The 25,189-nt window shown below is 44.3% G+C and overlaps 1 protein-coding gene across 1 annotated transcript; it reads left to right on the top strand.

The window, feature by feature from the left end:
- Positions 1-2,028: 2,028 nt before the first annotated feature.
- mylkb (myosin light chain kinase b) lies at positions 2,029-22,195 on the top strand. The gene is made up of 19 exons (XM_047600141.1): positions 2,029-2,926; positions 8,061-8,074; positions 8,584-8,643; positions 13,221-13,268; positions 13,710-13,837; positions 14,084-14,240; positions 14,613-14,803; positions 14,874-14,985; positions 15,110-15,148; positions 15,355-15,445; positions 15,524-15,727; positions 15,832-16,049; positions 16,126-16,249; positions 16,444-16,596; positions 16,681-16,804; positions 18,094-18,184; positions 18,316-18,444; positions 21,554-21,666; positions 21,754-22,195. Exons 1-19 carry the CDS (start codon positions 2,436-2,438, stop codon positions 21,889-21,891), a joined length of 2,625 nt encoding a protein of 874 aa, XP_047456097.1. The 5' UTR covers positions 2,029-2,435; the 3' UTR covers positions 21,892-22,195.
- Positions 22,196-25,189: the final 2,994 nt, after the last annotated feature.

Raw genomic sequence — 25,189 nt, 5'->3', positions numbered from 1 at the left:
TCTAAACCTTCATGTGTTCATATTCATGTATGAGTGTAAGTACATGAAGTCAGAGCATGCAGAGCAACCTTCATCCAACATGTCCATGTTCATATTGTGTCTATTTGTGAGGACCGGGTTTGATCTCAGTCCTCCCGTCTTCACATAGCTGGTTTTAGGCCAGGGACTGTGTCCTCACAAAGATAGCAGTATTTGTGTGTGTGTTACATAATGATTTTCCACAGAGGCTTCTGTCCTTATAAGCTCTGTGAGGACCTGCTGTCACTCATCAGACCATCGCTGTAGAAATATTACAAGTGTCCCGCTGGTTTTAAACCGGCTCCAGCAACGAAGACGTCTAAGACATTAACTCACAGTCTGACCAGCAAACAAACAAATAGCAACACAACAGTCACTCTGCAACTACTTGTCTCTTAGCCAACGCAGGATGTGGACCTCACTCCATCCTTGTTAAACTTCTTCTTTAAAATTCTGTCAAGGACTCACTAGTTTCCTTGTTTTTGTTTTCTGTTGTTTTGTCGTCTGTTAAAGTCTGTTCTGGGTTACCTCTTCATGGCCCAGGAACCAGGAATCATATGTGGTAACGTGGTTCCTGGTTCCTCTCAGTGAGGTTTAGTGTCATGTGGTTTTCATTGAGCCAATCAGAGAAGATCCAGGAAACATTGTCAGGTCTAATCAGGGTCTAATGTGGTCTACAAGGTCCCCCTCTGATCTGGTTTATTAGGAACCATGAAGAAGAACAAGTGTCCTAATGTTTCTAATGTGATGATGTTGACAAGTGTCTGAATCAGCTCTGATGTTCTAATGTGACAAATACATGTTTACATTAGTTTAAGGACCAGGAACCAGATATGAGACCAAGAACCAGACGTGAGACCAGAACCAGACATGAGACCAGGAACCAGGTATGAGACCAGAACCAGGTATGAGACATTCATTCAGCTGGATTTAAGTCAGGGACATTACAAACATTAGAAACATTTCACTAAAGTAAACCAGTCTTCTTCTGTCCTACATTAAAAGCCTGTGAAGGGTTAAAGATGTTGCATTGCTAATTGTTCCTGTACTTCCATCTGTTATTGTTGTTGTGTTTCATCGTATTTTAAAATGTACCAAATAATGAGAGGGAAAAAAGAAAGTGACTCACGTAGATGTAAATAACATCTCATGCAGGTACATACAGGTAGTGGACTACAGCCAGGTATCCCAGAATGCACTTCAGTACCAGCTGAACAATATGTGCAATATTAAATGCCCCCCATTTTATAAAGCTTTAACTCTTAATATTTCATATTTATAGTTTACAGTTAAAAGTCAGGCATGTGTTTTACATGCTAACAATATTAGCACTCGTCTATGACTGTTTACATTCAATAAATATGGTTTTAGAGTTTGTCTGATAACTTCCAACAACCATATTCACTCATGACATGTTTTTGTCTCCTAAATGAAGTTAGGAACATTTCTGCTCAGTAGGAAGTTTCATTGTTTTCTAGTTCAGTTTCAGTTCAGTTGTAGCTTAGCTTAGCTTAGTTTAGCTTAGTTGATTTTGTTGTATTTTAGTTTAGTTTGTTGTAGCTTAGTTGTAGTTTAGTTTATTTAAGTTTGTTGTTGCTTGGCTTATTTTAGTTTAGTTTAGTTTAGTTTAGTTTAGTTTAGTTTACTTTAGTTGAATCTGTTGAAGCTTTAAATGAACAGAGCAGCAGGAGGAGCAGGATGAGGAGGAGGAGGAGGAGGAGGAGGAGGAGGAGGTGATGAAGAGTGTGCCGTCTGGGTGTGGCTTCTCTTTGTTTACATCCAGTGTGTGTTCGGTGCGTTCATGCCTATATAAGGACAGCTGAGTCATTTATGATGTAACATGAACAATTTGAGTGGAGGTCCTCTTCCTCCCCCTCCTCCTCCTCCCCCCGTCCTCCTCCTCCTCTCCCCCTCTGGAGGGGGTGGGGCCTCTTGTTACAGAGGGGCTTTAACCCAGCTCTGTTTACTCTCTCTCTCTCTTTTGCTCCTTCTGTCTCTGTGCTCGTTCGCCCAGCCGTGCAACAGCAGGAGGAAGAGGAGGAGGAGGAGGAGGAGGAGGAACTGGTGGGATCGAGGTACTGAGAGGAGGTTCCGGGGGAGGAGGAGGAGGAGGAGGAGGAGGAGGAAGAGTGGAGCAGAGGAGCAGCAGCACTAGTTTCAGTCTACAGTGGCAGGAGGCCAACCGGGAGAACCCACAACTCCTGCACCTGCACTAGGAGGAGAAGAAGGAGGAGGAGGTGGAGGAGGTGGAGGAGGAGGAGGACGACCAGGAGTCTTCATCAGGCCTTCCCAGGGAGTGTGGGTAAGAGGAGGTGCAACAGAAGTAGGCACAGCAGCTGGACTAGAGCTCACTGCTGGGACAGAGATCTCCACCAGCACCCAGAGGAGGACGAGGAGCCGAGGGAGGAGGCGTCCCCATGGATTTTAAGGCCAACCTGAAGGGCGTCAAAGCCAAGACGGAGGAGAAGGTGACTTCCCCCCCCCAGAAGGTGGACTTCCGCAGCGTCCTGGGGAAGAAGGGCAGCGCCAAACCTCCGGAGCCCCCCAAGAACACCAACACCACCAACACAGCAGACTTCCGCTCGGTCCTCGGCAACAAGAAGAAGAGCCCCAACCCCGAGAAGAACGGAGAGGGGGGCAAGAACTGTGTGGATGGAGGGATTAACGAGAAGACGAGCCCCGCAGGAGGAGGTGGAGAAGGAGGAGGAGGAGGAGGAGGAGGAGGAGGAGGAGGGAAGGCCCCGGAGTTCGTGGAGAAGCTCAGCGATGTGACGGTGTTGGATGGACAACCTCTCCGGCTCCAGTGTCGCCTCGACGACGTCAACGCCACCGTCACCTGGACCCTGGACGGGAAAGTCATCAAAGCCTCCAAGTTCATCGTCCTCAGCAATGAAGGTCAGAGGTCAATGCCCGCATTACATGGGGGGGAGGGGAGGGGGGGGGGGGGGACACAAAGACACAAAGACACAAGGACTCACAGAGACACAAAGTCACAGAGACACAGAGACACGCTCATTAAGTTCATTGGCTCTAAATGAACTGTGTTAGACCTGGAGACCTGTCCAGGGTCCAGACTCCGCCTCTCACCTAATGACAGCTAGGACTGGCTCCACCCCCCCCCCCCAAATTTAAATGTTAGATTTTATATAAACTGTCCACATTATATTTAAACTAGAGCTGTCAAACCGTTTAATCAGATTAATCAGACTTGTGGACATTGTCCAACCAGAGGAGAGCTGACGCTTCTTATTGAGAACAGTGTCTCCCAGTGAACAGTGGCTGCAGGAGTGGACACATATTAGCAGCAGCATTGGCAGCTTGTCTTTGTCTTGGTTTGTCTTGGTTTGTCTCCAGCTGTTAGCCGCGTTAGCCCAAGTGCTAGCAGAATCCCCGGCTAACGTATGCTTGGCTTGGTTCATGTGCTGTTTGAAGCTGGAAAGAAAACTCCTTCCTGCAGAGTGTGATGATACTTTATGTGTCTCCACTGGTCCCTCTTGGTGTCTTTGTCCTCAAATGTCCCATGGAGAGGACCAACGTGCTGTTTAGCGTCTTCCATCTTTATGGGTTGGTTCTGCTGCCTGTCACTACCGGATCAGCTGGTGCTAACGCTAACGCTACTTGGACAAACTGAGACACGTTCACAGTCGTTCTGCTGCAGATGCTTCATTAATCACATTCATCAGGATGAAGATTAATTGATATTAACAAGTTCACTTTGACAGCTCTAGTTTCTGATGTCTAATATTAAAAGCAATGTTGTTTTGGTAGAATTCTGTAAACATGGGGCCAATGCTGCACCAGTTTTTGTATTCACTTCATCTGTATATATATCTCCTCATTATCTTCTATCCATCCCCTCTAGTGTTAATGATGTTCTAGTTTTAATCCACCTGTATAACGTGTTCATAGTATATATGGACCATACGTATGAAAATAAGTCGTAGAACGTAATGTGAGGCAGGAAGGTTTGAATGATGGTGAGGAGGTGGAGTCCTGGGGGGTGGGTGGGGGCGGGGGGTGTTGATGGAGTTCAGAGGATTCAGACTCTATTAATAGAAGTCAGATGGGAAACAATAGAGCAGAGAGGGAGGATATTTATCTGAGATCACTTTACAGGACACACACAGCTTCTACCTCCATTACTTTCCTTCCACACTGAACTTTAAACACAGGGAACAGACTCCAACACACTTTACGTAGACATGTTTTAAACACAATCACTGAAATAAACCGTGGTAGAAATTATCTCCTCCATCTTTATTCTACGTCATCGGATGTGGTCGTTGCGTTGGTCGCTGCTGAAGATGACGACGTTTAGTAGGAAATCTGTCAGAGGACGAGACAGAATTAACCCAGAGACATGAGGAGGTTCCGGACAGACTGTTCATTCAGCAGCTCATAAAAACTTTAAGAAAAAACAAAAACCCCTCAAACGGAACGGAGAGAGTCTCTGATCCTTTAACCCACCGACCCGTTCTGAGCCCTCTAACACCTCAACGCCCAGGAAGATGATAACAAGCTCCTGGTATTTGAATCACTGTAACTCCCCGATGGAGAACTTTCAAAGTGTGGCTCAACACAGGTGGTTCTCCTCCTGTTCTCCTCCTGTTCTCCTCCTGTTTTCCTCCTGTTCCCTCTGAATGGTTAAACTTCTGATCATTTGCTGGTGAACATGCAAATTCCAGTTCTAGGATCTTCTTGTGAGTGCAGCTAGAACAGGAGGAGAAAAGGAGGAGAACAGGAGGAGAACAGGAGGAGAACAGGTGGAGAACAGGAGGAGAATAGGTGAAGAACAGGTGGAGAACAGGTGGAGAACAGGAGGAGAACAGGAGAACAGGAGGAGAACAGGAGGAGAATAGGTGGAGAACAGGGGGAGAACAGGTGGAGAACAGGAGGAGAACAGGTGGAGAACAGGTGGAGAACAGGTGGAGAACAGGAGAAGAGGAGGAGAATAGGTAGAGAACAGGTGAAGAACAGGTGGAGAACAGGAGGAGAACAGGAGGAGAATAGGTGGAGAACAGGAGAACAGGTGGAGAACAGGAGGAGAATAGGTGGAGAACAGGTGAAGAACAGGTGGAGAACAGGAGGAGAACAGGAGGAGAATAGGTGGAGAATAGGTGGAGAACAGGAGGAGAATAGGTGGGGAACAGGAGGAGAACAGGAGGAGAACAGGTGAAGAACAGGTGGAGAACAGGAGGAGAACAGGAGGAGAACAGGTGGAGAACAGGAGGAGAACAGGAGGAGAACAGGAGGAGAATAGGTGGAGAATAGGTGGAGAACAGGAGGAGAATAGGTGGGGAACAGGAGGAGAACAGGAGGAGAACAGGTGAAGAACAGGTGGAGAACAGGAGGAGAACAGGTGGAGAACAGGAGGAGAACAGGAGGAGAATAGGTGGAGAATAGGTGGAGAACAGGAGGAGAATAGGTGGTAAACGATGGAGATTTCTCCTCCTGCTTTGACTCCATTGGCTCAATAAGAAGCTTCTCCAACGTCTCCTGATTTATTTCCTCCAGTGTTTTTAGTTCAGGTCTCGTACTGATGATGTCAGAGTCTTATTGTGTTACTGTCTGTTATTGTGTTAATGTGTGCATTATTGTGTGTGTGCTTTCGTGTTATTTAAGTGTGTGTCTGTTATTTAAATGTGTGTCTTATTGTGTTATTTCAGTGTGTGTTACTGTCTGTTATTGTGTTAGTGTGTGTATTATTGTGTGTGTTATTTCAGTGTGTGTTGTTGTGTTATTTCAGTCTGAGGACATCCCCTGATCCTCATGGTGTCTCATGTCACAGCTGTATCCACACACATGTTGGTTTTACTGTGTTTGTGAGGACCACACACACACACACACACACACATCTGACCTCTGACCTTAAAGAACAGGGCCAATCAGATAGTTTGGGGGCGGGGCTTAATGTAATGATGGACAGGAGGGTGAGAGTAGTGGCTCCTCCCTCCGTCGGTTCCTCAGTTTCTACGTATCATCGTTAGTGTCACAGAGAATCTCACTCTGACGTTCAGACACCAACACAAACAACACAAACAACACAAATATGGGCCATACACGTCCATGATTGTCCTCCTCCGTGTCCCAAGTCTCAGAAGACAACCAAGGCATTTAACGATGTGTAGTAATGTTGTGTTGTGTAATGTGTTGTGTGTTGTAATGTTGTGTAACATTGTGTTGTATGTGTCAAAGACATGAGCAGGTGTGTGCACCAGATTTAGCAGAAAGCTAATTTTCATCTGTAGACATAAACATACAAAACAACATCCGACCCACAGGACACACAAAGATGCCTACGACACCACACAACAATCATCGCACAAAACACAATATATACAAACACAATGTAGGGAGTCTCATTAATGTCTTACAAACCATAAATAATTAATAATGACAAATGTAAAGTTGTATGTTGTGTAAGTAACAATTGTTGTGTGTGTGCGGAGCTGTGCTCTGTGACATAGACAAAGCTTACCAAGATGAAGGCAGTTAAAAGTCGACAAAGAACTCAGGGGTCGTAGTGTGTTCTGTATGGTTTAGTAGACAATGACTTTGGTTGCCATCATTGTCTCTGTTACTTTCTATTCTAATATCTTATCAAGTATGTAATGTTATTATTTTGATTAACTAGTCGTTGCCGTTGAGTGTTCCTATTTGGTTCATATTTCTGATACGTTAGTTCATAGACGCGTTCCTATTGGCTGGTTCGTAGACGTGTTCTGATTGGTTGGTTCATAGACGTGTTCTGATTGGTTGGTTCGTAGACGCGTTCTGATTGGTTGGTTTGTAGACGCGTTCTGATTGGTTGGTTCGTAGACGTGTTCTGATTGGTTGGTTCGTAGACGCATTCTGATTGGTTGGTTCGTAGACGCGTTCTGATTGGTTGGTTCGTAGACGTGTTCTGATTGGTTGGTTCGTAGACGTGTTCTGATTGGTTGGTTCGTAGACGCGTTCTGATTGGTTGGTTCGTAGACGTGTTCTGATTGGTTGGTTTATAGACATGTTCTGATTGGTTGGTTTATAGACATGTTCTGATTGGTTGGTTCATAGACACGTTCCTATTGGCTGGTTCGTAGACGCGTTCTGATTGGTTGGTTCATAGCTGCATTCTGATTGGTTGGTTCGTAGACGCGTTCTGATTGGTTGGTTCATAGACATGTTCTGATTGGTTGGTTCGTAGACATGTTCTGATTGGTTGGTTCATAGACGCGTTCTGATTGGTTGGTTCGTAGACGCGTTCTGATTGGTTGGTTCATAGCTGCATTCTGATTGGTTGGTTCGTAGACGCGTTCTGATTGGTTGGTTCAGACGTTCTGATTGGTGGTTCGTAGACATGTTCTGATTGGTTGGTTCATAGCTGCATTCTGATTGGTTGGTTCGTAGACGCGTTCTGATTGGTTGGTTCGTAGACGCGTTCTGATTGGTTGGTTCATAGACATGTTCTGATTGGTTGGTTTATAGCTGCATTCTGATTGGTTGGTTCGTAGACGCGTTCTGATTGGTTGGTTTATAGCTGCATTCTGATTGGTTGGTTCGTAGACGCGTTCTGATTGGTTGGTTCGTAGACGCGTTCTGATTGGTTGGTTCATAGACGCGTTCTGATTGGTTGGTATATAGCTGCATTCTGATTGGTTGGTTCGTAGACGCGTTCTGATTGTGGTTCTGACGTTTGATGTTGTCATAGAGCGTTCTGATTGGTTGGTTATAGCTGCATTCTGATTGGTTGGTTCATAGACGCGTTCTGATTGGTTGGTTTATAGCTGCGTTCTGATTGGTTGGTTTATAGCTGCATTCTGATTGGTTGGTTCGTAGACGCGTTCTGATTGGTTGGTTCGTAGACGCGTTCTGATTGGTTGGTTTATAGCTGCATTCTGATTGGTTGGTTCGTAGACGCGTTCTGATTGGTTGGTTCGTAGACGCGTTCTGATTGGTTGGTTCATAGACGCGTTCTGATTGGTTGGTTGATTATATGGTGTAACGCTTCTGATTGGTTGGTTCGTAGACGTTCTGTTAACGCATTCTGATTGGTTGGTTCGTAGACGCGTTCTGATTGGTTGGTTCGTAGACGCGTTCTGATTGGTTGGTTTATAGCTGCATTCTGATTGGTTGGTTGGTAGACGCGTTCTGATTGGTTGGTTCGTAGACGCGTTCTGATTGGTTGGTTTATAGCTGCATTCTGATTGGTTGGTTCATAGACGCGTTCTGATTGGTTGGTTCATAGACGCGTTCTGATTGGTGGAGATGTAATTGTTTTAACATCCTGCTCACATGACTTCTTATCAGACTTCTGTTTATTATCTTGTAAATGAAAGTAATGTGACGGCTGTTTGATGCTGAATCATTTCTCCTTCCTGTTGTGTTGCTGTGATTGTAGCTCATAGTTTTATACATGGATCCGTCCTCCTGTCATTCCTTATTAAACCTTAACCTGAAGCCACTTTAAAAGAGTGTCTGGTCTGAGATGGAGGATCCTCTCTTGACTTATCATGAGGCAGAACTGTGAGTTTTTAAGCCTTTAGATTCTTTTTTAAACCTGTCCCTCTGTCTCTCGTCCTCCTGCAGACCCGGCAGAAAACTCTCCGGCCGACAAGAAGTCCAAGAAGGCGACTCCGACCTCAGAGAGTGAGTTTCCAAAATATGCAGCAGCCTCTTTCCTTTTGTCCCAATAAGGAGCTGAAGGCTGGGATCACTGGTTCCCACACACACACACACACACACATGGAAGCACACACACATTAATATACACACATTAACACACACACACATTAAACACTGGTTCTATTTTAAAGCGTCTCTGTGTATCATTGGAAACATCAGTTCATGCATCACTGCCAGATTATTATTCTTACTTCCACCCTCTTCTGCACATGGTAGGACCACATTTCCCAGCAGCCCCTCTGCTCCCAGCATGCATTGCTGTTCTGACCAACCAGAACTACCAACATTCTCCATTCATTCTTCAACATGTTCTGATTGGTTGGTTCTGGATAGTTGGTTGTGGTTGGTTGGTTCTGGTTCATTCTGACTGGTTGGTTGGTTTCTGTTTGGTTAATTCTGGTTGGTTCTGGTTGGTTGGTTCAAGTTACACCAGTTTTCAAATCTGGAGCAACGATTTGAGCAACCACCGTCCGGTGTCCATCCTGTCAGCTGTTTCCAAGGTTCTGGACAGAGTAGTCTACAATAGATCTAGCTAGATTTTATCGTCCCATCCCAGAATGGACTCAGGGAGAAACTACATACATGGCTGCTTGATCCACCAGATAAAATCTGTCCTGCAATTAATGAAGGTGATTATGGTAATGGATTTTTTTTTGGACTTGTCTTGGCAGAGAGGCCTAGTGCTAGACTGGTTTCATAGTTTTTTGTTTGAAAGACATCAGTATGTTTATGTAAACGACCATAAATCATTGTATAAACCCATCAATCAATCATAGGGTTCCATTATAGGACCACTTCTCTTCATCATATATGTAAATTACTTGGTTAATTCCTGCTCTGTATTACATAAAGGATTATTTGGCCATGATACAAATCTGTTTTCAATAGACACCTGGTTTAGGTTCAAAAAACGTCCTTTTAACATCAGTAAAACAAACTACACTTTGTTCTGTTACGATTAAAAAAAAAATGACATCAAGCAAATCTGTCTAAACTAAACGGAGAGTATACTAAAATATCTAAATATACTGCTGTGTTCTTTAAGTTGAGGCATGTTCTCCACTCTCTATGTAAAACCTTGCTTGAGTTTATTTAGCTTTCCTGGGGTGTCCCCCTTTCACACATTTAACCAAAGGTCCCTGGTCCCACTGAAGACACGGTGAAACCAGGCACACAAACAAAAAGGGAATGCGTTATTTAAAGGATTCTTTGTACAAAATGACAAAATGTATGAAAATAGTGTTACGGTTAAAGGTTCTGGTTCTGGTTTTAAAGCTAAAATTATTTTAAAGTGAACATATTCAAATAAAGACCCACCGGGGGGCGCTGCTATGTTGAGCTAATGAAGCTAAGCTAACAGTTCCCACCTGCCTCCATTCTCTATGCTAAGCTAGGCTAATCTGGGAAACGTGAGTATTTTATTTTAATTACCTTCAACTTTACTAACACTTTTATCCTTGGGGCCAACTTAAAAAAAAAGTGATTACAATTAAAAATGTTTCACAAGTTTATGAATCGGGTTCTTTCTGTTTGTTTGTTCACTACCTCAATAGCTCTTTAAATAAAACAGCCCCCACACATTCATCCAGGAGACACGTTACACCACCAAATACACAGATCCCCATAAAATGTGACTGGCCTTGAATTGGAAAGAGATGTGTTCAAATATCTTTGTTTCATTTCTAAGTTCATATTCTTGTTCTCTAGAACATTTGGTGTGAAAGCAAAAACAATGATGTTAATCGCATATTTAGAGACGTTAAACATTGAATGGAGTCAAATTGACCCAAAGATAAATAACAGGAGGTTAAATTTCTCCTAGAAAAATGAGATTTCTATTATAGACACAGAGAGGGAGGACGGGGGAGGACGGGGGAGGTTTGTGTTTCATGGCTCCTCTCCCAAACTTCCATTTAAGGCCGGGTTTGTGTCTGTGGAGGCTGCTCTCCTTTTAAGAAGCTCCTCGTCTTCAGGTCGACCTCCAGCTCAGAGAGAAAGACTCTGAGTTCTGGATCGGCTGTAGAAACATGATCTAACTGAGCTCGTAGTCCAGCGCCTCCTGGTGGATCATTAGTTCAACAGCTTATTTATGACCAACTGATGCAATGAGGAGCTTCTCATTTCTTCACCCACCATGTGTAAAGACACAGGAGATGTTAGTCTGGTGGAGATGTTAGCCTGGTGGAGGAGATGTTAGTCTGGAGGAGATGTTAGTCTGGTGGAGGAGATGTTAGTCTGGAGGAGGAGATGTTAGTCTGGAGGAGATGTTAGTCTGGAGGAGGAGGAGATGTTAGTCTGGTGGAGGAGGAGATGTTAGTCTGGTGGAGGAGGAGATGTTAGTCTGGTGGAGATGTTAGTCTGGAGAAGATGTTAGTCTGGTGGAGGAGGAGATGTTAGTCTGGAGGAGGAGATGTTAGTCTGGAGGAGGAGATGTTAGTCTGGAGGAGAAGATGTTAGTCTAGTGGAGAAGATGTTAGTCTGGTGGAGGAGGAGATGTTAGTCTGGTGGAGGAGATGTTAGTCTGGTGGTGGAGAAGATGTTAGTCTGGTGGAGGAGATGTTAGTCTGGTGGTGGAGGAGATGTTAGTCTGGTGGAGGAGGAGATGTTAGTCTGGTGGAGGAGAAGATGTTAGTCGGGTGGGAGAAGATGTTAGTCTGGTGGAGGAGATGTTAGTCTGGTGGAGGAGATGTTAGTCTGGTGGAGGAGAAGATGTTAGTCTGGTGGAGGAGATGTTAGTCTGGAGGAGAAGGGTCAAATCATTGGCTGCATCAAGCAGAGGAAACATCTAGAAACTACTGAAACTACTGGGTTAAGAACTTTGTTACAGACTGGAAGGATAGTGGAGAACCATGTTCCACCAGGAAGAAATAAATCCTGATGATGACTCTGGATGACTCTGGTTCTGGTTCTGGTCCTGGCCAGGAGACATGGTATCGTCTCTCTAATGTTCTCTCTGAACCATCAGAAAGATGGAACTAAGAACCAGTTGAGGACTAAAACACTCTCAGATTCTCTCTGACTCTGTTCCTGTTTGTCTGGTTTCACCTTTGATCTGTTGCAGCTCTGCTCCAATAAAAACAGAAGAAGAACAGCTGTTTCCTGAACATTAAGCCTGGTTCTGGTTCTGGCTCTGTTTCTGGCTGTGGCTGTGGCTCTGGCTCTGGCTCTGGCTCTGGTTCTGGTTCTGGTTCTGGTTCTGGGTCTGGATCTGGCTCTGGCTCTGGCTCTGTTTCTGGTTCTGGCTCTGTTTCTGGCTCTGGCTCTGTTTCTGGTTCTGGCTCTGGCTCTGGCTCTGGTTCTGGTTCTGTTTCTGTTTCTGTTTCTGTTTCTGTTTCTGGCTCTGGTTCTGGTTCTGGCTCTGGCTCTGTTTCTGGTCCTCGCTCTGGCTCTGGCTCTGGCTCTGGCTCTGGCTCTGTTTCTGGCTCTGGCTCTGGCTCTGGCTCTGGTTCTGGTTCTGGTTCTGATTCTGATTCTGGTTCTGGTTCTGGCTCTGGCTCTGGCTCTGGCTCTGGTTCTGGTTCTGGCTTTGTCTCTGTTTCTGTTTCTGTTCCTGTTTCTGGCCCTGGCCCTGGCTCTGGCTCTGTTTCTGGTCCTGACTCTGTTTCTGGTTCTGGCTCTGGCTCTGGCTCTGGTTCTGGTTCTGGCTCTGGCTCTGGCTCTGGTTCTGGCTTTCGCTCTGTTTCTGGCTCTGGTTCTGTTTCTGGCTCTGTTTCTGGTCCTGACTCTGTTTCTGGTTCTGGCTCTGGCTCTGGTTCTGGTTCTGGCTCTGGCTCTGGCTCTGGCTCTGGTTCTGGCTTTCGCTCTGTTTCTGGCTCTGTTTCTGTTTCTGGCTCTGGCTCTGTTTCTGGTTCTGACTCTGGCTCTGGCTCTGTTTCTGGCTCTGTTTCTGGCTCTGTTTCTGGCTCTGTTTCTGGTTCTGGTTCTGGCTCTGGCTCTGGCTCTGTTTCTGGTTCTGACTCTGACTCTGGCTCTGGCTCTGGCTCTGGCTCTGTTTCTGGCTCTGGTTCTGGTTCTGGTTCTGGCTCTGGCTCTGGCTCTGTTTCTGGTTCTGACTCTGACTCTGGCTCTGGCTCTGTTTCTGGCTCTGTTTCTGGTTCTGGTTCTGGCTCTGGCTCTGATGACCTCTGACCCTCTTAATATCCCGTAGTAACAGTAACAGGAGCTTTACTCCTTTCTTCTTTTAGAACATTTTATTGTCAGAGAAGAAGAAGAGGATTCAGGATCCTGAGTCTTTCAGTGTTTTATGTCTGACTTCAGAGAGAAAGACAACGGTGCCACCATCAGGCCGACATGTGAAATACAACACTGGTCACAAGCCATAGAGTTAAATAAAGATCAGCAGCTCTAATAAAATCCTCCTCTGCTGCAGGAACAGTTTCCTGTTTCCATAAATGGTCATCAGTGGGTTCTTCTGAAAGATTAAAGGTTTTAGTCAAGGAGTTTTAAAACATTTCCTCGAGGTTCACGTGTTCTGCTTCATTTCTGAACAGAAGCATCAGAGGTTTGATTCCCACTGATAATTTACTGTTTGTCTCCTGCAGGTGAAGCCAGAATAAAGAAGCCGACTGCAAAGACTCCTCCCAAACAAGGTGACTCCCCCTTCAGGCCTCCTCCTGCTCCTTTAATGTGAAACTAATCTAGCTGCCCCATGTGATATAAGAGGTCATGTCTGATTAAAATGTTTGGTTCAAGTTGAATTTCACTATATTAGATATTCTTTAATGTGGCTCTTGAAGCATTGTCATTAAGTAACGTGGTTCCTGGTTCCTCTCAGTGAGGTTTATTGTCATGTGGTTTTCATTGAGCCAATCAGAGAAGATCCAGGAAACATTGTCAGGTCTAATCAGGGTCTAATGTGGTCTACAAGGTCCCCCTCTGAACTGGTTTATTAGGAACCATGAAGAAGAACAAGTGTCCTAATGTTTCTAATGTGATGATGTGAGTGAGTTTAAGTGTCTGAATCAGCTCTGATGTTCTAATGTGACCAAAAATAAGGGTTAATGATTAATGAGTTGTTGATGTGTGTGCAGCGATGCCTCCTCAGATCCTGCAGTTCCCCGAGGACATGAAGATCCTTGCCGGGGAGAAGGTGGAGATCCTCTGCAAGTTCTCTGGAGCTCCTCCCATCACCTGCACCTGGCTGAAGTTCAGGAAACCAGTGAGACACTCATTGATTGTTAAGTCAGTAAAAAGCTCCTGGTCCTCAGTGGAATCTGCTGCAGGTTCATGCTGATGGAGATGATGTGCCATTAGTGTGAGGAGGAAATAGTTCACCAGAAAGAACCTGATGGACATGAGAATGATCTTTACAGGACTTACATTTATCATTTCTGCAAAAGTTGTAGTTGACTTAAGATCTGTCAGTAGTTCAGTCTGTAGTTCAGTCCTGGTCTTGTCTGTCCAGATCCAGGGGGACTCATGTGATACGTCCATAGAGAGTAATGACAGCAGCAGTAAACTGACCATCAGCAGTGGACAACAGGACCACTGTGGCTGCTACACCATCGAGCTGAGGAACAGCTACGGCCTCCGTCAGGCTGCCCTCAACCTCACCATCGTCGGTAAGAAACACCTCAACATGTTCGTTTTGTCCTCACACAGGAGTTTGTTTTGGTCTTGATAAAAGAGTCAGTACTGAGACAAACTACATCTGTTCATGAATGAAGGGGTCCATTCAGTTCAATTCAGTTGCATTTCTAAAGCCTCAATAATAAAAAAAAATTGTCTCAAAATCTGGTCTGAAACCACCAGAGCAGCATGATGGAAAAACTTGAACCAGAACTAGAAGCAGAGATAGACAAGAGATAAAGATCCACCTGATCCACCTGACATGTAGAACCTGATGATGGTCCAGAGACAGGATGTAGGATCTGGTGATGGTCCATGACAGCTCACGGGTCTCTGTCCTCCTGGTCCTCCCTGGTCCCCCTCAGATAAACCCGACCCCCCCGCCAAGGTTCCTGCTGCCTCAGATATCCGGCGGTCCAGTCTGACTCTGTCGTGGTACGGGCCGACCTACGACGGAGGCAGCGCCGTCCAGTCCTACAACCTGGAGATCTGGGACTCGGTGGACCAGCAGTGGAAACACCTGGTATCCTGCAACAGCACCTCCTACAACGTCCAGGTGAGTCCAGGTTCACTGGCTCTGCCCTGACACCTCCAGTCAGGTTCTGATCCAGTCCCTTTGTCTCCAGAACCTCCTGCCAGACCGCCAGTATAAGTTTCGTGTCCGGGCCGAGAACATCTACGGAGTGGGAGAACCGAGCGTGGAGTCAGAACCTGTGACTGTTGGACTGGTAGACGATGGTGAGGAACATCCAGAACCTCACACGGGTCCAGCTCGGTCCAGACTCTCTGAAATACCCATCATTAAAAGTTAAAGAGGTGAACTGAACTAACACCGCTGCTCTCTGATTGGTTCATCTGACAGACAACCAGGAGGAGGTCGAGGCCGAGGAGGACGATGAAGGTACCACTTCTGTTCCTGACACACACACACACACCTAACACTGTACATATGACACACACACACTCACACACACACACACACACCTAACACTGTACATACGACACACACACACTCACACACACACACACATCTAACACTGTACATACGACACACACACACACACACACACACATATATAACCCGTGGTTCATGACCTGTGACCTCAGACGTGGAGAAGGAGCCTGAATACAGAGACGTGACGATCAAGACGGAGGTGAAGGTGAAGGAGCTCTACGACGTGGAGGAGCGGCTGGGAACGTAAGGCTCCACCCACTCTCATTTCCCCATGTTGCACCTGGGCCTTTTGTTTACAGTCCGTGGTGTGTTTGTGGTCAGGGGGAAGTTCGGCCAGGTCTTCAAGCTGGTGGAGAAGGCCACTAAGAAGGTGTGGGCAGGGAAGTTCATTAAGGCGTACTCAGCCAAGGACAAGGAGAACGTCCGGCAGGAGATAGGCATCATGAACAGCCTCCACCACCCCAAACTGGTCCAATGCGTCGACGCCTTCGAGGCCAAATCAGACATCGTCATGGTGCTGGAGATGTAGGTGGAGCTTCAGCCTCTTCTATGAGAGTTCTAGTTTCAGAGCCGGGGCTCACTGACAGTTCATGGTTCTGAGACCTTCTCCTGTCTTTGCATCTGTGCAGGATCTCTGGAGGCGAGCTGTTTGAGAGAATCATCGACGAGGACTTTGAGCTGTCAGAGAGGGAGGTCATCAAATACATGCTGCAGATCATAGACGGTGTCGGCTTCATCCACAAACAGGGCATCGTCCACCTGGACCTCAAACCAGAGAACATCATGTGTGTCAACAAGACGGGTAGCCAGATCAAACTCATCGACTTCGGCCTCGCCAGACGACTAGGTCCTGACTACTTCCTGGAACTAACGCTTCCTGGAGCGAAACACTTCCTGACCCATCTCTTCTCCTCTTCCTACAGAAAATGCAGGAACTCTGAAGGTTTTGTTTGGGACTCCAGAGTTTGTGGCTCCAGAGGTCATCAACTATGAAGCTATCAGCTACACGACGGACATGTGGAGTATAGGAGTCATCTGCTACATCCTGTGAGTTCTACTATGAACAAAATACGTTTATTATAGGTAGGAGATGGGATGGATCCTTCCTCAGCTTCCTCCCTTTCCTAAAAGCTAACTATGCTACGTTTAACTAAACACAAACTAACTCAGTTTCACTTTGTCTGAATTAAACATAATGCTCAGTTAGCATTAGCCTCACATTAGCCCATCTGTCTCCTCAGGCTGAGCGGTCTATCTCCTTTCATGGGGGACAATGATAACGAGACACTGTCTAATGTCACTTCGGCGACCTGGGACTTTGAGGACGAGGCCTTTGATGAAATCTCTGATAATGCCAAAGACTTCATCACCAAGCTGCTGAAAAAAGACATGAAGTAAGTAGGGAGGGGGTCCTGCCATGTTGTGATATGTCCATGTTATTTGTGTCTTATGTAATAAATGCTTTGATAAACCACCAGGGCTCGGCTGTCCTGTCCTCAGTGCTTCGAACATCCCTGGCTGAAACAAGACACTAACACCATGAAGGCCAAGAAGCTGTCCAAGGAGAGGATGAAGAAGTACATCTTGAGGAGGAAGTGGCAGGTAACAACCCCAGGACATCAGAGCAAATCCTAATCACACGACCAGTTTAAGACGACGCAGCATCAAGACGCTTCTCACTGAGTCTCTGTTTCTACTTTAGCAGAAACTTCAGCCTATAGATCAGTTTCTAACTAGTGTTTCTAGACCAAGTAAAACTAGACTGGTTCTAAATAACTGAGTCTTTTTCCTGAATATTGTCGTCATGTTTGGTTCACGGAGGAAAAGGCTAGCAAGAAGAGAGAGCTAGCCAGAGGAGAGAGCTAGCCAGAGGAGAGAGCTAGCATGAGGAGAGAGCTAGCAGGAGGAGAGAGCTAGCCAGAGGAGAGAGCTAGCAAGAGGAGAGAGCTAGCCGGAGGAGAGAGCTAGCCAGAGGAGAGAGCTAGCATGAGGAGAGAGCTAGCAGGAGGAGAGAGCTAGCCAGAGGAGAGAGCTAGCAAGAGGAGAGAGCTAGCAGGAGGAGAGAGCTAGCAAGAGGAGAGAGCTAGCAGGAGGAGAGAACTAGCCAGAGGAGAGAGCTAGCATGAGGAGAGAGCTAGCAGGAGGAGAGAGCTAGTAGGAGGAGAGAACTAGCCAGAGGAGAGAGCTAGCATGAGGAGAGAGCTAGCAGGAGGAGAGAGCTAGCAAGAGGAGAGAGCTAGCAGGAGGAGAGAACTAGCCAGAGGAGAGAGCTAGCATGAGGAGAGAGCTAGCAAGAGGAGAGAGCTAGCAGGAGGAGAGAACTAGCCAGAGGAGAGAGCTAGCATGAGGAGAGAGCTAGCAGGAGGAGAGAGCTAGCCAGAGGAGAGAGCTAGCAGGAGGAGAGAGCTAGCAATAGGAGAGAGCTAGCAGGAGGAGAGAGCTAGCCAGAGGAGAGAGCTAGCAGGAGGAGAGAGCTAGCAAGAGGAGAGAGCTAGCAGGAGGAGAGAGCTAGCAGGAGGAGAGAGCTAGCAGGAGGAGAGAGCTAGCCAGCTACACATGATAGAAAGAAACACAACATGACAGCCTCTTTCCTATTGGTGGAAACATGCATCCATCAACCAATCAGGACATGATGTGTCAGTGGTTGCTAAGCAACAGTGAGGCTATATTCAGTCTGTGGAGACAGGAGACAGTTTAGAGACATGTAGACATTATTACTGGTTGGACACTAGACTCTGGACTGTAGAGAGTTGGTGACAACCAACATTTAAGAAGGTAAAAATGATGTCTCAACAAACAGACCCAGAGTGCAGCGCTGCTTCTTCTACTTTTAATTTCTGGTAGATGAGACACAGGAAGCTCGACTGTTCTTGTTTCTTCTTCTGTGATAGAAAACAGGTCATGCTGTCCGAGCCATTGGAAGACTGTCGTCCATGGCCATGATGGCAGGTGTCAGCGCCAAGAAGGGATCTCCTACTGAAGGTAGACAAACCAGGATGGATCACTGAGGGCCCGTTGGTCCAGATTATATCAGACAGACATACATTCATTTTAATTTAGGTAATCCAGGTGAGACCAGGATATTAAATGTCTGTCTGTGTCTTTGTCTCCAGAGGACAACCAGTTCCTGGAGTGTTTGGAGTACGAGCAGAAGACAGAGTGTAAGCCCACCTTCAGCTCAGTCATCAAGGACGTGGAGGTGGTGGAGGGCAGCGCCGCTCGCTTTGACTGCAAGATAGAAGGTAGAGGATCAGGAGAACCTGTTATTAATGAGTGGATCCAAACTTCTTCTCAAACATGTTAACAATGCCACAAAGGACACGTTACACCACAGGCCTCAAAGCCAAGCTTCTTGGAGGAAGTCGTGGATGTGTTTTTACATGTCACAGGTGTTAGGCTAACCCTGACTCTAAAACTAACTCTAAAACTAACCCTAACTCTAAAACTAAAACTAACCCTGACTCTAAAACTAACCCTGACTCTAAAACTAAAACTAACCCTGACTCTAAAACTAACTCTAAAACTAAAACTAACCCCGACTCTAAAACTAACTCTAAAACTAAAACTAACCCTAACTCTAAAACTAAAACTAACCCTGACTCTAAAACTAACTCTAAAACTAAAACTAACCCTGACTCTAAAACTAACCCTGACTCTAAAACTAAAACTAACCCTGACTCTAAAACTAACTCTGACTCTAAAACTAAACTAACCCTAACTCTAAAACTAAAACTAACCCTGACACTAAACTAACTCTAAAACTAAAACTAACCTGACTCTAAACTAACTCTAAAACTAAAACTAACCCCGACTCTAAACCTAACCCTGACTCTAAAACTAACTCTAAAACTAAAACTAACTCGACTCTAAAACTAAAACTAACCCTGACTCTAAAACTAAAACTAACCCTGACTCTAAAACTAAATCTAAAACTAAAACTAACCCTAACTCTAAAACTAAAACTAACCCTAACTCTAAAACTAACTCTAAAACTAAAACTAACCCTGACTCTAAAACTAAAACTAACCCTGACTCTAAAACTAACTCTAAAACTAAAACTAACCCTAACTCTAAAAACTAAAACTAACCCTGACTCTAAAACTAACACCCTAAAATCTAATAACTAACCCGGGATCTAAAAACTAACTACTAACAACTAAAACTAACCTGAACTTAACAAACTTAACACCTGACTCTAAAACTAACTCTAAAACTAAAACGTAAAACTGACTCTAACAAACTAACCCAGATAACCCTGACTCTCTAACTTTAATCTAAAACAAACTCCTGACTGCTCAAAACTAACTCTACAAACTAAACACTACCACTCTAAAATAACAAACTAACCCTGACTCTAAAACTCAACCCTAAACTCTTTTAACTTAAAACCTAACCCTGACTCATAAAACTAACTCTAAAACAACCCTAACTCTAAACAAAACAATTAACCCTGACTCTAAAACTAACTCTAAAACTAACCCTAACTCTAAAACTAAAACTAACCCTGACTCTAAAACTAACTCTAAAACTAACCCTAACTCTAAAACTAAAACTAACCCTGACTCTAAAACTAACCCTAACTCTAAAACTAAAACTAACCCTGACTCTAAAACTAACTCTAAAACTAACCCTAACTCTAAAACTAAAACTAACCCTGACTCTAAAACTAACTCTAAAACTAAAACTAACCCTGACTCTAAAACTAACTCTAAAACTAAAACTAACCCTAACTCTAAAACTAAAACTAACCCTGACTCTAAAACTAACTCTAAAACTAAAACTAACCCTGACTCTAAAACTAACCCTGACTCTAAAACTAAAACTAACCCTGACTCTAAAACTAACTCTGACTCTAAAACTAAAACTAACCCTAACTCTAAAACTAAAACTAACCCTGACACTAAAACTAACTCTAAAACTAAAACTAACCCTGACTCTAAAACTAACTCTAAAACTAAAACTAACCCCGACTCTAAACCTAACCCTGACTCTAAAACTAACTCTAAAACTAAAACTAACTCGACTCTAAAACTAAAACTAACCCTGACTCTAAAACTAAAACTAACCCTGACTCTAAAACTAAAACTAACCCTGACTCTAAAACTAAAACTAACCCTGACTCTAAAACTAACTCTAAAACTAAAACTAACCCTAACTCTAAAACTAAAACTAACCCTGACTCTAAAACTAACTCTAAAACTAAAACTAACCCTGACTCAAAAACTAACTCTAAAACTAAAACTAACCCTGACTCTAAACCTAACCCTGACTCTAAAACTAACTCTAAAACTAAAACTAACTCGACTCTAAAACTAAAACTAACCCTGACTCTAAAACTAAAACTAACCCTGACTCCAAAACTAACCCTGACTCTAAAACTAAAACTAACCGTGACTCTAAAACTAACTCTAAAACTAAAACTAACCCTGACTCTAAAACTAAAATTAACCCTGACTCTAAAACTAACTCTAAAACTAAAACTAACCCTAACTCTAAAAATAACCCTGACTCTAAAACTAACTCCAAAACTAAAACTAACTCTGACTCTAAAACTTAAACTAACCCTGACTCTAAAACTAACTCTAAAACTAACCCTGACTCTAAAACTAAAACTAACCCTGACTCTAACCCTGACTCTAAAACTAACTCTAAAACTAACCCTGACTCTAAAACTAACCCTGACTCTAAAACTAACTCTAAAACTAACCCTGACTCTAAACCTAACCCTGACTCTAAAACTAAAACTAACCCTAACTTTAAAACTAACTCTAAAACTAAACCTAACCCTGTCTCTAAAACTAACTGTAAAACTAACTCTAAAACTAAAACTAACCCTGACTCTAACACTAAAACTAACCCTGACTCTAAAACTAACCCTGACTCTAAAACTAAACCTAACCCTGACTCTAAAACTAATTCTAAAACTAAACCTACCCCTGACTCTAAAACTAACCCTGACTCTAAAACTAACTCTAAAACTAAAACTAACCCTAACTCTACCCCTGACTCTAAAACTAACCCTGACTCTAAAACTAACTCTAAAACTAAACCTAACCCTGACTCTAAAACTAACCCTGACTCTAAAACTAAAACTAAACCTAACCCTGACTCTAAACCTAACCCTGACTCTAAACCTAACATTATTACAGATTACCGGAGGTCCTAATTAGATAAACTTTTGTTAACTCTTTGACCATTGCTGACTCTCATGGATGACTTATGTTTCGGACTGTCCTAAATATGACATGCTACTGTCATGTTTACGTTGCTGAAGATAAGGACCAGGATTAGTTGTTGCAGTGGGTTTATTTTCTCTGAACAAAAATAAACCCACTTGTTGAAATGCTGCAGGTTATCCCGACCCAGAGGTGGTGTGGTACAAAGATGACCAGCCCATCAAAGAGACCCGACACTTCCAGATTGACTACGACGAGGAAGGAAACTGCAGCCTGGTCATTTCAGAGGTCAGAGGTCAACAGACCAGCCAGGAAACATTAGCATGAAGCAGTGTTAGCACAACCAACGTCATTGTGTCCGATTTTAACCTGCAGGTCTCAGGAGATGACGACGCCAAGTACACGGTGAAGGCTGTCAACAGTCTGGGGGAGGCCACCTGCACCGCAGAGCTCCTGGTGGAGGTGATGGCTGGAGAGGAGGAGGAGGAGGAGGAGGAGGAGGAGGAGGAGTGAAGGGACGGCTTAGACTCCCACAGGAGGAGGTTTCAGACATGAGCAGGAAATATTGCCCATAAAGACCCTCCTGTGATTGGAGGAGCAGGTGGGCGGAGTCTGAAATGTTCTGTTTCTAAAACTTCATGAATTTATTTAAACTAGAGCTGTCAAACCATTAAATGTTTAATCAGTTTAATCCGTGGATTAATTCAGATTAATCAGATTAAATCTCTATTGATTCGTTTCATTGTTGATGATGAACTGACTCCAGGAACAAGAGAATATATCTGCACTGAACGAGTTCATTCAACACCTTCAACACCTTTTAGTGTCTTTTTTTGTCCACGATGTGTCCTCATTAATGTGTCCCTGTTGCTACGGAGACAAACTAACTTGTGGACATTGTCCAACCAGAGGAGAGCTGACGCTTCTTATTGAGAACAGTGTCTCCCAGTGAACAGTGGCTGCAGGAGTGGACACATATTAGCAGCAGCATCGGCAGCTTGTCTTTGTCCTGGTTTGTCTTGGTTTGTCTCCAGCTGTTAGCCGCGTTAGCCCAAGTGCTAGCAGAATCCCCGGCTAACGTATGCTTGGCTTGGTTCATGTGCTGTTTGAAGCTGGAAAGAAAACTCCTTCCTGCAGAGTGTGATGATACTTTATGTGTCTCCACTGGTCCCTCTTGGTGTCTTTGTCCTCAAATGTCCCATGGAGAGGACCAACGTGCTGTTTAGCGTCTTCCATCTTTATGGGTTGGTTCTGCTGCCTGTCACTACCGGATCAGCTGGTGCTAACGCTAACGCTACTTGGACAAACTGAGACACGTTCACAGTCGTTCTGCTGCAGACGCTTCATTAATCACATTCATCAGGATGAAGATTAATTAATGTTAACGAGTTCACTTTGACAGCCCTAGTTTAAATGTTTTTGAATAAAATTAAATAAAACCTGAATGAGCCTCCAGTTAAGCCCCGCCCACTCCATCCTTGTCACTGCTGGTTTGAGCTAAAATATGACACCCTGAGTTTCTGCTAATTAGCCACTAGCATCAAGGACCAATCAGAGTCATTGTCTGGAAATATCACACCATGTATGAGACAACATTTAACTACAGCTCCCATCATGCATCAGTATAGCGGCCAATTAATGACTAAATATAATTAAGAAATGTGAGCGGCATGGTTCAGCTCTAATCAAACACAGATAAAATAAATTAATGACTTTCATTAATGTGCAGCTCTCCTTCCTCAAATAATCAGGGGAGTTGTAGTCGTTGCCTGTGGGAGTCTGAGGAGGAAGAGGAGATACAGAGTTAGCTAATGAGGGTTTCTGGGTAATGAAGTCTTCCGGCACCACGTGCCTTCCAACTGAGCATGCTCTGTGGACTCATGATTTAAACAGCTGATTGTTTTTGTTCCAGCTTCTGTGATCAGCTGATGAAAGTTTGTTCTGTTTGTTTGAGCACTTTTCTGTTTCTGTGGCTTCGCCTGAATCCGCCTCAGTGTTCGCAGTGTTAGCAGAGTTAGCAGTGTTAGCAGTGTTTGCCTCGTTAGCAGCATCGGTAGAGATAGCAGTGTTAGCGGAGTTAGCAGTGTTAACAGGGTTAGCAGTGTTAGCAGTGTTAGCAGTGTTTGCCTCGTTAGCAGCATCAGTAGGGATAGCAGTGGTAGCAGTGTTAACAGGGTTAGCAGTGTTAACAGGGTTAGCAGTGCTAGCAACATTAGCAGGGTTAGCAGTGCTAGCAACATTAGCAGGGTTAACCGTGTTGGCAACGTCAGCAGCGTTAGCCGTGTTAGCAATGTTAGCAGTTTGTTAGCAGTGTTAGCAGCATTAGCAGTGTTAGAAGTTTGTTGCAGCAGCATTAGCAGTTTGTTAGCAATGCTAGCAGCATTAGCGGGGTTAGCAGCATTAGTAGCGTTAGCATTGTTAGCATCATTAGCGGGAGTAGCAGCATTAGCAGGGTTAACATTGTTAGCAGCATTAGCATTGTTAGCATTGCTAGCATTGTTGGCACAGGTACAGATTCCCCAGAAGACCCTGAACGTGTCGTGAGCTCAGAGACGTTTTAGATTTTATTTCTCACGTCTTCTTTTGCAAAGATAATAAAAATAAATAAAAAATAAAGATAAAATAAAAACGTGATCAAAGAGACACAGGAGGATTCATTTATGTCACTTTATTCAAACTAGAAGTCAACGTGAAAGGAGTTAAAGTCACGACATGTTGTTGTCACATTCCAGCTGTTTGTGTGTTTGTGTGTTCAGCTCACAGGTGTGTGTTTGTGTGTGCTCATGTTTCTTCTTCTTGGTTTTATTTAAAGCACAGATTGATGAATATTCTTCTTCTGTTGATCACAGGTTTTAATGGACTCACTCCAGGTGACTGGTGTTTTATTAGATGTATGTAGATCCTGTTTCTCTAGTTTTATAATTCTATATCAGTTTGATGAGCTGCAGATGTACGAGAACACTTCCAAATAAATCTTTATCACAAACCAACCAGTCTGTGGTGTTTCATGAACCTGTTTAGTTGTTTAGATGATGAAACATCTTCATCATCGAGCTTTATTTCTGCTGATAACTGACCATAAAAACCATGATCTGATGAGATCAGATGTTATTTGATGAGCTGACAATGGCGGCGTGTTCAGTATGATCAGTGCATGAGTTACATCAGTCTGATCTAAGGTCAAAGGCTCAAAAAGAAACGATGTCTCAGAAAGGACAGGGAGGAGGAACATCCTCCTCCTCTATGAGGCTGATGGAGAAACTTGGAGATTCTCAGGATTGTCCCAGGAACTGGTCCACCACAGAGACTAACCCCCAGACAGAACCAGACCACAGAGACTAACCCCCAGACAGAACCAGACCACAGAGACTAACCCCCAGACAGAACCAGACCACAGAGACTAACCCCCAGACAGAACCAGACCACAGAGACTAACCCCCAGACAGAACCAGACCACAGAGACTAACCCCCAGACAGAACCAGACCACAGAGACTAACCCCCAGACAGAACCAGACCACAGAGACTAACCCCCAGACAGAACCAGGACACAACGTCCCCAAGAAGCTTCAGCCCCAGAAGAAGCTGCTCGGATGAAACATCTTCTCAAAACTCTACAAGAGAAGATGCTTTTTGGACATAAACCATCTAAACACTATGAAGTTAGACTAAAGTCTATAGATAATGTAATTAATATGACAATAATAATAACAATAATCAATGTATTTGAATAAAATGAGACATCCCTGTATTTATATGTATACAATGTATATCAATAAATATTTATACATAATATAATATATCATTTACAGA

This window comes from Mugil cephalus, chromosome 12 (assembly GCF_022458985.1).
Source record: "Mugil cephalus isolate CIBA_MC_2020 chromosome 12, CIBA_Mcephalus_1.1, whole genome shotgun sequence".
NCBI classification, from domain to species: Eukaryota; Metazoa; Chordata; class Actinopteri; order Mugiliformes; family Mugilidae; genus Mugil; species Mugil cephalus.
The sequence above is the reverse complement of the archived record's forward strand: the minus strand, read 5'-3'. Positions and strand labels throughout refer to the sequence as shown.

What these genes read in the sequence shown, in the direction of transcription:
- mylkb (XM_047600141.1), top strand. Translation starts at nt 2,436, where the DNA reads ATGGATTTTAAGGCCAACCTGAAGGGCGTCAAAGCCAAGACGGAGGAG. An exon ending in CTGCTGAAAAAAGACATGAA is followed by an intron (nt 16,597 to 16,680) that starts GTAAGTAGGGAG and finishes ATAAACCACCAG; the next exon opens with GGCTCGGCTGTCCTGTCCTC. An exon ending in GCAGCCTGGTCATTTCAGAG is followed by an intron (nt 21,667 to 21,753) that starts GTCAGAGGTCAA and finishes TTTAACCTGCAG; the next exon opens with GTCTCAGGAGATGACGACGC.